Source organism: Lycium barbarum, chromosome 6, assembly GCF_019175385.1.
Source record: "Lycium barbarum isolate Lr01 chromosome 6, ASM1917538v2, whole genome shotgun sequence".
NCBI lineage: Eukaryota > Viridiplantae > Streptophyta > Magnoliopsida > Solanales > Solanaceae > Lycium > Lycium barbarum.
The window spans coordinates 116,787,308-116,802,674 of NC_083342.1; the positions used below are offsets into that span (position 1 = coordinate 116,787,308).

At 33.1% G+C, this 15,367-nt stretch overlaps 1 protein-coding gene and 1 non-coding gene across 2 annotated transcripts; one reads left to right on the plus strand and one right to left on the minus strand.

Moving 5' to 3' along the window:
* Positions 1-1,499: 1,499 nt before the first annotated feature.
* Positions 1,500-6,928, plus strand: LOC132645752 (transcription factor UNE10). Its single transcript, XM_060362932.1, has 6 exons — positions 1,500-1,850; positions 1,949-2,597; positions 3,119-3,226; positions 3,312-3,377; positions 5,787-6,149; positions 6,571-6,928. Exons 1-6 carry the CDS (start codon positions 1,750-1,752, stop codon positions 6,658-6,660), a joined length of 1,377 nt encoding a protein of 458 aa, XP_060218915.1. The 5' UTR covers positions 1,500-1,749; the 3' UTR covers positions 6,661-6,928.
* A 5,869-nt stretch (positions 6,929-12,797) lies between these two features.
* Positions 12,798-12,870, minus strand: TRNAF-GAA (transfer RNA phenylalanine (anticodon GAA)). Its single transcript has one exon. It is a non-coding gene; the product is annotated as a tRNA-Phe (tRNA).
* Positions 12,871-15,367: the final 2,497 nt, after the last annotated feature.

A 15,367-nucleotide genomic window follows, 5' to 3' on the forward strand; every position in this document is an offset into this window, starting at 1 on the left:
TTGGCTTATAAGTTGCTTATAAGCTGTTTTTAGTTTTTTTGAGTGTTTGACTGGCCAGCTTAAAGTCATTTTATGCTTAAAATAAGCTCAAAGCTCGTTTGACTTAGCTTATCTAAAGCCTTATAAGCTGCTTTTTTAAGCTCCATCCAAACAGGCTCCTAATTAATTTATACTCCATATACGATGATGTCTGCACAAAGTTTAAAATCAAACGACGATAATTATCTTCGAAAGTTATTTTTCTTTATTTTGTGACAAAAAAGTTACTCAATTATTCACATTTCACTTACAAAGTCACTTAAACAACTCCGATAATATTTTTAGAAGACACATGAATTAGGACAGAAAGAGCAATTTCTAATACTTGTCAAAGTTAAACGACCCTGATTTTCATGTTCTTTTTCTTTTCTTTTTGATAATGTATAAATCTGCTATATCATTAGCAAGTATCTACTTGTAACATGTCTACTTTTGAATTTTGAAAGATGGAATAAATTTGTAAACATATTACCGTTGAAAATATTTTAATGTCATAAATATGACTTAAATCCGTCCAAGAATCATATAGTTTTGACATACGTGGCATACTTACGTACGTCCACTTGTATGCAAGAGAGAATGTGAACAACTCATAAGATAAAGTTGACGATAATTAGTTAAGGCATCTAATGATTGTAGAACTTTTTTATGTGCTGTACTTCTCACTTTTCATCTAGCTAGCTAATTAAAATGCCCTCCGCCCACAAAAATGACTTTAAAAGATCCCCCTATACATATCTTCCAATCAAAACTCCCTTTCCCTCTCTCATCCATGGACCCCTCTCTCTCTTTCAAATTCACTATACTCTTATCTCTGTAAAACTAGTTATGTGAGGCTAGTGTTAAGTTCGGGCTCAAACTCAAGATATAAAAGTAGATATTTTAATTAAAGAAATATAATAATCTATACATAGTTAATGAACTTTTAAGACAAATACATAATTTAACTTGTGCAGCGGATGGAGGTGCTCCTCTCTTAATTAGGGATTAGGAGTTCGAACATGGATATGGAAAAAATCTTTGGAGGAAGCGCTCCCCCGAATAGGCGCGATACAGTGCGAATTATCTGGATTAATTGGGCTCAAATGCGGATATCGAGCACCAACCAGAAAACCAAAGAACATGAAAAATGAGGTAGGAGGTTCGATAGCTTTTCAAAAGTAGACCTTAAAAATAAAAAAAATAAAAAAATTGACTTAAATAAATAAGATTAGGACCTAAAAGTAATTAATTAAAAAGTTTTAAAAAAATTTGGAAATTATTGTGAGGACTACAAAAGTCCCCAGGTTCGATAGCTTTTGAAAAGTAGACCTTAAAAACAAAAAACAAAAAAATATACTTAAATAAACAAAATTAAAACCTAAAAGTAATTAATTAAAATTTTTTAAAAAAATTGAAAAATTATCGTGAGACTACAAAAGTCTCCACATTTGCTCTTATATATAATAGTAATATGCATTAAATTATATACCAACTTCTCTTTCTTCTAGTTTTTCATGTCTGAAAAGACTCCTTCTTCCTCACCCACATAATATATGTTGAATATGACCAAAAGCTGTAGCCAACTGTCAACCCATTTAATTTTCTTATATCTACCCTTAGTCATCCATTGTCTTCTCTCCAAGACCAAAATTATCATTGAAGCTCTTCCACACTTAAAAAAGAATATTGTTATTTCGTTGACTTGTCACCAGGAAGAACATCTTCAATATGAACCAGTGTGTACCGAGTTGGGATCTCGACGAGTCTCCCAATCCTCCAAAAAATCCTATTCAAACTCAATCCAATTCTTTAGCTCCTGATGTCCCCTCGTACGTGCTCTCTGTGACTCTTTGACAATATATTTTTTCATAAATTTGTGACTAATGTAATATTTTGCATTAACGACTTAAAATTCTGAATTCGACAGGTTGGATTATGAAGTAGCGGAGCTAACATGGGAAAATGGTCATTTAGCAATGCATGGATTAGGTCCTCCACGGGTCCCTCATAAGCCCATATCAAGCTACGGAGGCACCCTTGAATCCATAGTAAACCAAGCAACCCGACCCAACCCCCCTCATCACCACGGTAAACCCGTCGTAGACGGGAACAAACACGGTGGTGATGAGGTGGTCCCTTGGTTCAACAACCACCAAGCCAACGCCTACACTCCTCCAGCTACCGCCTTAGTCACCATGACAAAGGATGCCTTAGTGCCATGTTCAAGAAACACCGACCACCACGGACGCTCCGTCCACATGCCGGGGCTTGACGGCTCCGCACACGTGGGGTCATGCAGTGGCACAACCAACAGCAGAGACTGGATGGCGGCGCCACGCATGACAGTAGGCCCCACTCAACATGAGTGGAGCAGCCGTGCGGATATGAGTGTAAGTGGAAGTGCAACTTGTGGAGGAGATAGCCGCCAATTGACTGTTGACACGTTTGATAGAGAATTGGGTACAACTATGTTCACTTCTACATCTATGGGGTCACCGGAAAACACCAGTTCTGACAAGCAGTGCACTAATAGGACGGGGGATGACCATGATTCCGTTTGTCACAGCAGACCTCAGGTAAAAATATATTCTCCTACTAAGTTCTTTTTGTGCATAATTTCATTGTGTGATTCTGCATGTGTCTTGTATGGATAATTTCACTGTACGGTTTACCAAGTTGGGACCATTTTATTTAAAATATTAAACTATTAAAAATACAGATTTTTATTTATTGAATTTACTCTTCAACATGTTTCATGTGCAACCTTGATTCTTTTTCATGGCCGTACACATGAAAATTCTGTCTTCTCTACTTTCGTGTTAAGTGTGTGACCATCTTATTTATAACTTTAAGTTGTTAGAGAGAGGATAAACTATTAATTTTAAAAATAATCTACAAATTTAGAAACTATAATCGTATATATTTTTGTCAATAAGAATTTTAGAAATTATTTAAGACATTTTAGTAAAATATAAAATTGTTAAATAGGGTCACATATATAAAATGAAATACATATTTTCTAGTTGAGATGTGACTGTTCTTTCTTAGAGTTATATAAAAATTTAATAGTTTTGATTATTTATTTATTAACCGACAGAGGGAGGCAGGTGATGAGGAGGATGAGAATGACAAAAAAGGGTCTAAAAACTCTTCACCTTCCACAAAGAGGAAGAGGGCAGCTGCCATCCATAACCAGTCTGAACGAGTAAGAATCTCTCTATTTAATTTGTCCTTTTTGCTACAAAACAAATACTTATGATATTTTGAGTGATTATGTTTTCTATATATAGAAAAGAAGAGACAAGATTAATCAAAGGATGAAGACACTGCAAAAGTTGGTTCCAAATTCGAGTAAGGTAATGGAATTTAGAGCTTATTATCTTTTTACGTATGTTATTCCCTCTTTTTGATTTAATAGAATATTCTATTGTAGATAGAATTTCATTCTCATCTAAATTTAGGAGTACAAGATTTATAATTACTCCCTCCGTCTCAAAAAATTTGTCGTCCTTTCTAAAAATACTTGTCTCAAAATATTTATCGTTTTATTGAACTAAGATAAATTAAGTAGCTTTTTCCTATTTTACCCTTATATTAATTAGCAATATTTAGGAGGTTCTCATAACATTTATTGAGGAGAGATTACATGATAAAATATGTTAAGGGTAAAAAAGTCAAAATACTACCTTTATAAATGTTTTCTTAACGGCGTGCAAATGAAAAATGATACAAATATTTTGAGACTGTGGGAGTATTGTTTAAGTTGGATTCTTCGGAACTTTAAATTTCGGCTTTCGGGAACATAGTCATTCACGATTGCCTCTGACCTCTTGCATGACAAAACACATAAAAAAGGAAAACGTAAGAATCTTTCAATCCCGTTCTAATATTATTGTTAGAGTATATAATATAAATATTGTATATTATTGGCAAAGGCGGGTTCACGATTGGAACTTTTGTATTCAGAATTCTACCACTTCTCGTCTAATTTACTTATTTTAAATCGATATTTTGTACTTATTTAGTGGAAACTTTAGCACAAGTAAATGATCTAAACCAGAATTATTGAGTTCGCATGAATACTTAGCTCCTTTACTAAATCTGCCCATTATTATTCTTAGCTTAATAAGCTTGTAGAAATTAAGAATAATATCGAGACAAATGAATATAGTTTTCTGCATGTCGTTCTTCATCCCTGTTATAAATATCCCTAACTAGCTTTGGAGCCCTTGGCACATCCTTTTGGCATGTTTTCTCCCATTTACTTCTTAACCAATTATCATAATTATTTACTACATATCTTTCTTGTGTTGTTAGAATATTAAAAAGTATTACTACTATATTACTATGTTATTAAATAAAAGTAAGCCTTATCTAGTTTTTTCTGTAATTAAAATGAGACAATTTCTTACAGGAATTTGCATATATGGTATGCACCACGATTTTTTCAGTAGTACCAATGGTACGGTTGAAATGTCTTAATTTTACCCCTTAAGGGAAAAAAAGGGAAGAGGGGGGGGGGGGGGGGGGTTGTGTGGAATTCAAAGCAACCAAAAAAACACAGCCATTTTAATGAAAGTATCAGTGAAGATTGGCTATAGCCTATAAGAGAGCAGCTTTAAGAAAGAAAACAAAAAGGTACAAGTACAACAGTAGAGGGTTTTAATGAGTGTGAATAATAGGACTTGGAGACAATTTAGCTGGAAGTGGTCCTAAACTTTTTGAAAGGGCATTAAATATGAAAGTGAATATCTGGGAAGGAACTAAATTCTAGGATCTAAGGCCACATATAGACTATGGTGAAGGAGACAAATCGACAAAGGTTTGTTGGTTGAGAAGACAATCTTGTTCGACCACATAAATTTGAGGTAGGACATTAAACAAAAAAAAACTCTCTTTGTGGTTGTCTTGGTTCAATCACTTATAATGAGCTTTCTACGTTAATATTCCTTTTTTTCCGACTAGATGCTTAGTATTCATTTTGGAACCCGATTAATTCATATTTCCTTCGCGTATGATATATTAAAAGGAAAAGCGCTACTTATCAACGTTTTTTCATTCCTAAAATTCGAACTTGAGACCTCTAAGTAAGGATGGAAGAATCATATCCATCACACTACAATTTTTTATCATCCTCTTTTCAAACTATGCGTATAGGACCATCTTTAGCGCTGAAAAATTTTATGAAAAAAAAATTGGGAAAAGAAAAATAACCAAAACCAAACAATGTGTCCTTCAAATGTACATATGCCTGCACTATAGCTGGGGTGGATGTGAGCATAATGAATCACAACCAATGTCCGTATGCCTGATTGTGTTATTTCTCTATGGTTTTGTATTTGTAAATCTCTTAGTAATCATTTTCATACTTGTCATATACTATAATGTTTGGTAGCTGGGAAGGAGAATTTGTGCCGCAATTTAAGGGTGCAGCGGAATAGTTGAAATTTTTCCAATCCTAATTAAAGGATTCGAGTTTAAGCATTGAGAATGAATTTTTTCGATAGAAAACATTTTTCTCTTAATAGGTTGATCTGTGTATAAAGTAGGCAAAACCTATTAACTTTGGTTCACATGTTGTATATTTGTTGAGGAATTCACCGAATATTTATATAGTATATGATAAACTTTAGAATCATAAAACTTCAAATTCAAAGTCAATAAATTTCAAATCGTGGATCCGCCTCTCGCTAACATGGTCGATTGCGGATAACTGATAATTAAACAGAAAAAATGTCATATGAACCTCCATTTTTATGATGCAGACAGACAAAGCATCAATGCTTGATGAGGTTATAGAATATTTGAAGCAACTACAAGCTCAAGTTCATATGGTGAGCAGGATGAACATATCACCAGCCATGATGTTACCTTTGGCAATGCAACAACAGTTACAAATGTCTATGATGGGAATGGGTATGGGTATGGGCATGGGCATGGGAGTTGCCGGAGTTCTGGATATCAACCGCCCCAATATCGCCGGACTTCCGCCCTTTCTCCACCCTACAGCCGCCACCGCCGCCTTCATGCAGCCCATGACCTCCTGGGACAGCTCTAGTGCCACTGCTGCCGCTGCTGGTGGTGTTATCCCTGATCCTTTAACTGCCTTACTCGCTTGCCAATCACAGGTAAAGAGTTTAACTTTTATATACTATTTATGAAATTTTTACCTTTCAAGTTACTTAAAAATCATGACAATTTTATTATAAATAGTATAGTAGATTCTAACCCTCAGAATTTAAATGTGTAATATATTCAATGCAAGAACTTAAAGATTGAACATATCAAATTAAAATTCTGAATATCGCTACAAGTACCCTACCTATACTAAATAGAGTTAGTAATCTGCAAAATAATGCAAATAACCATCTATAACATGTTAAACTAAATTGATATTTCAAACCCTTCACACTCTGTTTTGGATGTAGAGAGGTCAGAAAAAATTGGGACTGAAAATAGTGATTAATTAATATTTCTGTTTAATTAAATTCTTTTGCTTATAAGTTAATAAGAATGGATTGTAAAAAAATTGGTATTCTAAATTTGCAGCCAATGACCATGGATGCCTATAGTAAGATGGCAGCATTCTACCAGCAATTTCAACAGCCACCTGCAGCCTCTGGCCCTAAACTTAATTGATATAATATAGTTGTCAATTTTGTAAAGTTTTTAGACTTTTCTTGATTAATCTTTACAAGATTATTGCTGGAGAAGTATGTAAATTGAGATTTTTTTTTCATTGTTTTCTTCACATTTTTTTCAGTAGGTGTTTAGAGGTTTGAGAATTTGTATCTTTATTCTGTACTCCATTTGCTAGTCAACGACTCAACGGGATGGTGAGTGTAAACAATTATGTATACTTGATTACGTACAACTTTTAAATGGAAGTGTCTTTTCCATGCATGGATATTAATTTTCTTTTTCTAGTCTAGATGCCTCCAATGAGCAAGTGGCTTCTTACTTTTTCTCTTTTTGAAAAGTGAGAAAAACAATATTCTCATTGAAGTCATTTTATACCTTAGGGCCCTTATTCCCTAATAAGAATCTTTACGTGTTATTCTTATTAACCTTATTATGATTTTTTAATTGACTATGATTAGATTAGCGTACCATGCTTTATAAGAGTACTATTGATTTGAAAGAATTGGAAAAAATGAAACGCAACGAAATAAAGTGACTACAACTTTTAATTGGATTTGCTTGCCATCGTCATTCAATCAGAATGGATATGAATCTTGGAATTAACACAAATAAGCAGTGCCGGCTCAAGTGCCAAGCAAGTCAAGCAATGCCTTGAGGCCTCCAATTTTTTAGGGCCTCGGTTCTTTTACCGAATATCCTCTTCGTTTTATTTTATGTGTCGTAATTTAACTTGATATGAAATTTAATAAAGAATTTTTTTTTTTTTTTTAGTTTTTAAATTTTTTTTTTTTTTTGATATAGTACAACCCATAAATATTTGTGTGGCTACAAATCATTTCAATAAGGATAAAATAAAGAGTTTAAAGCTAAAATGGAAAAAATTAATTTTGTTTTGATATCAAGTAATTATCAACTTACTATTATCATTTTCTTTAAGATGCAATTTTTAAATTTTTTTAACCTCATAATAGTATAGTAGTATTATTTTATCATTATTATTATCAAAATTCAAGTATGTCAATTATAAAGCATGAATCAAGTTATTCAATATATATATATATATTTTTTTTTTTTTTTAAATAAGGCCTTTTATTAAAGTTTAGCTTTAGGTCCCAATATTTTTGAGCTGCCCCTGCAAATAAGAGGAACGAAAAAAAAGCATAGAGGAATAAGACTTAAGAGGGAGATTATTTTCTAATTTCTTTTTCTTCACTAAATGGCTTTACTAAAATTGACTTTCATTTTATTTCTTTTCTTTTATCCCCTTCACCTTCAGGACAAGATACCAACCACGGATCCCCTCCTTATTGTGCTGAAAACAAAGCGAATCTGTATTAGCTAGGATACAAAAAAACCAGCTAAGTATTATAAAACTGATAATTGATTCACTTGGTGGTTGGATTTTCCCATCTATTCTTTTTTCGACTTTCACGACAGATACTTAATCACATTGAGGACCGGCAGATTTTGTCTTAAGGAATTTTTCCTAAAATTTAGACGTAAGCACCTTTGGATTATTTTTCTACAACTAAGATTACAATTGATATTCGAATTCAGCGATTCAAATTGTGACGTGTATTAATGAAATATGTTAACTATAGGGTCCTGTGACGTCAAATAGCTAGAAAGTGTATGTAGTGTATCACTTTTTTCTTTGTTGTTTGTGTTTTTCTTTTTCCTAAAATAAAAGGAAGTTGAGGATTAACTAGTATAACCGTGATTAGTCATTAGTAGGGGTCGTTTGATAGCGTGTTAGAGTTATGCATGCAGTAGTAATAGATGAATTAGTTATGAGTGAATTTATGTATCACTTTATGCGAGTTTTAGTTATATGGATTTTCAAATTTTAAATCAAACACGTTATTAAGTGTGTTGAACTTTATACATATAAAAACAATACTACCAAACATAATACTCCCTCCGTCTCATAATAATTATCACCTTAGCCAAAACAAATTTGTCCCATGATAAGTGTCATCTTCGAAAATCAAGACATAAATTGACTAGTTTTTTCACTTTTATCCTTAGACAATAAAGTAAACATCTAAATGATGATTGGAAAAGCCACATAGTAATTTGATATTGTTGGATTCCCAATGTCAAAAGGTTTATTTCTTGTGCATGCTCTAATCAAAAGGTAAAAGTAATGTATTTTTATTAGATAGGAATAATTTGGTAAACTTCACATTACATTATTGGTTTCTTAATATGCATGTTTTTAGCTAAAGTAACACCTATTATAAAATGAAGGAAGTGTTATTTATACGAAATTTAATATATGAAAAACTTAGCTCATAATCAACTAGCAACTGACATATTATATGACATAAAGCTTTTAGATTTTCACAAGAGAGGAGACACATTAAACGTGTAATGTTGGCTAAAAGGAGCACATCGAAATGATTGGATCTTTTAATACGTCGTGTCAAGCTTGGTTTAAGGGATCACCACAAGTTAGAGAGAAGGGAGATCATTGTAGCATCATGCATAGATGATAACATCGTCTTATAACCAAAAAAAAAAATGTAATAGTAACGAAACGATCAAATTAATAGCTATTTAAGACAAGATATAAAACTTACTCTGATCCATTTTTATATAATTTAAAAGTTTTATTTTTTCAAATTTTTTCTTAATTAAAAGATAAGTGATTTTTTACCTAAGATATCATTAAATAAAAAATAATTTAATAAATACCTCTTACGTTCTAGGTGTGACTTAATTTTTTGAAGAATATGTCAAAATTAAAAACATCATATATTTTTACTGGATGGAATACTCCACTGTAATTTTTATAAATAAAAATAAAAACGTATACGACAAAGATGAAATAGGGAATCAAAAAGATATTTGTTCCTCTAGATGTTTGATGATTGCTTTGGAACCATAAAATTTGTGTGGGGGTTCCATTTGGCTTGTCGCTTTCTAGATAAAATAATTGATACTGTTCCTGGTCTTTTATTTTTTATTCGAATTCGAATGATTAATAGAGTCATCACTTCTTTAAACAACTTTAGTTGAATTTCAAGCGGTTTGAATATGATTTGAAATCATGAGATGAAATTATATTTAGATATGTAATTTAGATTTTTTAAATTATATTTTTTTATATAGACATAAAATTTTTACAAGTTGTGAAAACTATCAAAACTTTCCCAATTTTTATACAATCTTGCCAAATGAGTAAGTCATAATTCATAACAAAACTAATATGCCACTAGAAGACTTTTTAAAAAAATATAACATCAATTGATCAAACTTTAGTTCAATAAAACGGAAAATTTAACATGAATAGTAATGTAACTACTCTTTAATATAATCCTCACACATGGTACGAATATAGAAGTTAATGAGGTTGTTAAATGGTTGGTGGGAGTAATTGTTAAAATATCTACCAACTTATGGGTCTATTTTTACAAAATATAAACTTATGAGTCAAGTTTTACATTTAAATTTTTTGAAATCATGATTTGAAATCCCATATCATGCCTTTTTGGATGATTTGGGATTTCATCTCATGAGATGAAATCGCATGTCTAAACACTGATTTCATCTCATGATTTGAAATCTCAAATTATGCCTGTTTGAATGATTTGGGATTTTATCTCATGAGATGAAATCGCATGTCCAAATGCCTACTAAAATTAAACTTGCTAGTTGGTTATTATTGCAAACGCACTAATGATTGGGAGTACAGGGATGTAAAGTCACCTAGTCCATTAATTTAGCGAGTTCCATCTTAATCAATTCCATAATTAATATCTATGGATTTTGTGAAGTTGGTTAATGATTTTTAAAGCCCGTTTTACCTAATAAGCACTTCCCTAGATCATAAGAATTTCCTTCAAAAACTGAAATTGATTGATGAAAACATTATAATCACATAATATTGTACCAAAACTAGATCATTTCTGTAAAGAAGTGAATATATATATATATATATATATATATATATATATAGTAGTATACTTAATAAAGATTTGTACTTGGTATTTGAAAGTGATAGGACATAAACATGTCATATTTGGCAAAGTATGCAAGATTTTGTATGTCCATGTACAGACAACACAACTTTTATTACGATGTAACATCATTGTAGCATATGATATTTCAATGGCTTGACGTAATTGTTTTAATGCTTAATGTTGTTAACACTAAATTTATTGTATTCGAAAATATGAGTTCAGAAGTTGATAGTTACTTCCTCCAATTTATTTTATGTGTTTTTAGTTTAACTGGACATATAATTTACAAAATAGAGGAAACTTTTAAAATCTTGTGATCTTAAATGAGAGATGAGTTTAATTTACATTGTCATTTGAATCTTTTGGCCGTAAGCATTAAGAAATGTAAACCAAACCGTAAGAAACATTAAAATATATTACTTTTCACATGTATATTTATGTATGGTATAAAAAAAAATATTGAATTCGATTCAAAACGGTAAAATCTATGCTACACTACGTGCACCACTGGCCATTGCAAATGAGCGGAGAATGCAGGAAACGCTTGGTCTGTGGCATTACCACATATACCTTATTCAAAATCTCTTTATCAAATTGTCTTGTTTTGTTGGTAACGTCATTTCACCATCACTATTAGCCTATTGGAGTAGTTAATGATACTATATCAAACTTATCCATATTTCCAAGTTTTATTGCCATGGTCCCCTTTTTAACTCTTCATTGATTCGACTCTTCAACAGTCAACTATTAAAGATGGTACTTCAATTACTATGATGAACAAAAATAGAAAAGCTTAATACCAATAATTAAGAAGGTAGGAGCATGTATGTATGTCTATATATATATATATATATATATATATATATATATATATATATATATAAAATCTTTAATTTTATGAATATATGAATTTTGCATTCTGTTGGCTCTTAATTATTTTTCATTAACCTGCGCCTAATATATAGTTGTATGATACTCTTACACATTTGAGATATTATTCACTTTAGGACTTTATGAGTTTTTTCCTTAAAAAGTGTCTCGCAGGATATATGCAAATATTATACATCTTATGTACTTAAATTCTTCTTTCATATTCGACGTGGAAAGATATCAATCTCCACTCAAGTGAAACTCTTGTATGTAGTCCAATCTTCTTTTCACAGAGGGATTAATTTATCAAACCCCCTTCAACAATTTCACTTTCCAATTAGTGCTCACATTTCATCTTCACACATTAAACTCCATCCTATTAAATTTGATTAAATAACAAATCTCCAGACCACATTAGAGAATTGAATTCCTAATAAACTGCGTTATTCACATGTAAAATAAAAGAAATGAATCCATGATAAATTTGAAAGATTTAACTCATCTATCAATTAGCGAATTTTATGTCGCATGCACAAATTTTTTACCGTTTCAATCTAAAGTGTCTAACTTTATAAACTTACCGTGGCTTAAAAAGAGTTCCAAAATCGGCTATCTGTGCACTTTCGCCTTATCAATCCTAAGACGACCGATTACAAGAATGACTTTAGAGGTGAGTAGTCTTGAACTTTTGACCTCACTTGCCCTATGATGAAGCATTAAGTTTAACAAATTTTGACTTTTATAACGGTTTCAAAAGTTCAAAACCATCCATTTTTAAGACCATTGAGTGTAATTTCTGTGAGCCTTTAAGATTAGGCCTACGGTATTGGGCTTGAACTAAAGCTCCCAATATTGGGCAATTTGCACGATTGTCCTTATTCAGAAGTGATCTTTAATTTTTACCCTTCGCCTAAAATATCTCGAGGTTCTGAGTTCGAACTCCGACTCAGTAAAAAAAAATTCGCAAGGCAGAGTTTCGTAGCAAAGTAGGTCTATTCGGGCCTTGAAAAAAAAAAAAAAAACTGCCTTAAGGCAGACTTTTGCCCCAGTAAGCTTACTTTGCTACCAAAACTCTGTCTTGTAATTTTATTTTATTTTTAGTTGAGCGGAGGTTCGAACCAGAACCTCGGGATATTTTCGATCACTTTTTTAAGTAAAGGCCAAAAATTAAAGACCAACGCCTTTGAAGGACGATCCGTGCAAAAAAATTGCCTGATATTCGGCTTATGTGAACTTTTATAAAAGTCCAGCTTAGGCTTTATATAGAGGAATATCTTAAAAGAGATAATAAATACGAAATGCGGTGAACGTGGATCGAACACGTGACCTTCAGATCTTCAGTCTGACGCTCTCCCAACTGAGCTATCCCCGCTATATGAACTTGCCCAATAATATCTTTATTTACATTATCTGCTGTTCACCTCTCTGAATAATGCTCTAGTTTTGAGGACCAATATTTACTCCCTCCGTCTATTTTTACTTGTCCATGTTTGACTAGGCACACCTCTTAAGAAGTAATCAATAAAATGATAAGTTTACTATATCACATTTGAATATAATGAATTCAATATTTTGGGAAATACATTAATAGTTAATTATAAGGGTAAACAGGAAGTACGTAGTAAATTATCTCTTGGTATTTTAAAACGAAACAAGTAAAAATGGACATCTATTTATTTTTAGTATAATAGACAAGTAAAAATGAACGGAGGGAGTAACTTTTGTTTCCGCTTTTGGTTTTGTAAGAATAAGCTATATAGCAGACAAATGGCTTCAATCTCCAAATTATTCTTTTGCTTCTTCTTACTTCCCGCTCCTCATGCTTTCTAATTTGATCTTTGCAATTAACTAAATATTGAGGTTGTCAGTTTAGGACAGTGGATGAATGAGAAGGCCCTTAATTAGTGATATGAATAATTAAACAACGTATGCAAATTTCATTAATTTGTCACGACTTGTGAAAAATTTAACACAACGGGTAAGATGACGATAGAATGTCTTGTAAGACCAGGGAGACCGATGAACAATAAAACGATAGAGACAAGCCACGACGATCCGGGAGCAATTTAAAGATAGGCAAGATAAATATTATTATGCCAAAGTCATACCAGCTAATTTGATCTTGGCGAGAAATTAAACAGTGAGGTGTCAATTGAGAACAGAGAGATGAATTGCAGGGCCCCTAATTAATAATTGTACACCATGCACAAATACATCAATCCATCAAGATTTATGAATAATTTAACACAATAGGTAAAATGAAAATAATACGTCTTGTAAGTCCGTAAAGACTTAAAACCATAGAAGAATAAAGACAAGTCATGCCTATCTGGCAAGATTTACAAACAATTCAAAGATAAATAGTATAAGATTGTATCACGTAGATATGTAAACAAGACAAGTGTCGCATATCCGGCAAGGTTCAGGAGTAATTTAAAGATAAGTTAAATGAGGATCATACTTAAGCCATGCTTCACCGGTATAACTAATGAAAAAAGTAATTTTCATTCTTTCGATGTGAGTGTCGAGACTAGTTAAGCACGCATTCCTTAAACGAGGAAAGTTAAATAACTTTCTAAAATGTCGTATTGGAGCTAAGACTTATTCTATCTTCCTCCAGTGCTCGAGTCCCTACCTTCTTTCCTTCAAAAACTATTTTTAGCATAAATCGATTGATAACATTTACTTCTCAAATTGTAAACAGGATGGGTCTAAAGACTTGCGAGCAATTTTTAGCAAGTCCTTAACAACATATGCCCTTAGCACCTCCTTAATAACATATGCCCTTGTACTGAGAGTTCTCTCTGATAAATAATGTAAATATGTAGTCATAGAATATTTTGTAAATCTTTTAATTTAGGTTAGTATATTTTGTATCCTATTAGGACATTGTAACTATGGTATATTTACCGATTCCATCAATGAGAATAATCACGGAATTAATCTCTTTCATGGTATCAGATACTAGGGTTTCTTTTCCTCCTCTTCCGCTGCCCTAATTTTTCCGTCGTCCTTTTCCTTCTTTTTTTCCCGTCCACCTTCTTGCTTGCCATCAATGGCAGACACCAAGTTCCATCCTGTTATGGTTGTCTCCAACATCAAGAATCACATTCCTATCGTTCTTGAGATGGAAACGGATCATTATTCGGCTTGGGCCGAATTATTCAAGCTTCATGCGGGTCTCACCGTGTCCTTTCCCACATTCTCCCGACCGGAAAGGAGAAGGCTCCTTCCACCGACGAAGAAAAGGAGTTGTGGTCCACCTTGGATGCCATGGTACTTCAATGGGTGTATGCAACCATCTCCACTGACTTATTGCATATGATCATCGAAGAAGATCTATCGGCAAAGGAGGCCTGGGATCGCCTCCGTAATCTTTTTCAAGACAACAAAAACTCCCGTGCCGTTGCATTGGAACATGATTTCTCTCATGTCAAGTTGCGGGATTTTCTGAACGCTTCGGCGTATTGTCAACGACTCAAGACCTTGGCCGATCAACTCAAGAGAGTGGGGGCTCCGGTGACCGACAACCGCCTCGTTCTTCAAATGGTGGTTGGCCTCACCGAGGCGTACAAGAATTTGGGCACCTACATCCGGCAAAGTAAGCCTCTTCCATCATTCTCCGAAGCTCAGTCAAGTCTGTGCCTTGAGGAAAAGGCGTTGGCTGAAATGCATGATGACTCGCCCACGGCTATGGTGGCTAATACCCAACGTGAGTTTGATGACTCCACTACTATGGAAAATTCCGGTCGTTCTCACCATCATCGGGGCAAAATAACCACAAAAATTGTGGCTCTAGCGGCGGGAAAAATAACGGCGGTGGCCGTGGTTCTGGCGGTGGCAGTTCCAACCGTCGCCATGGTGATCGT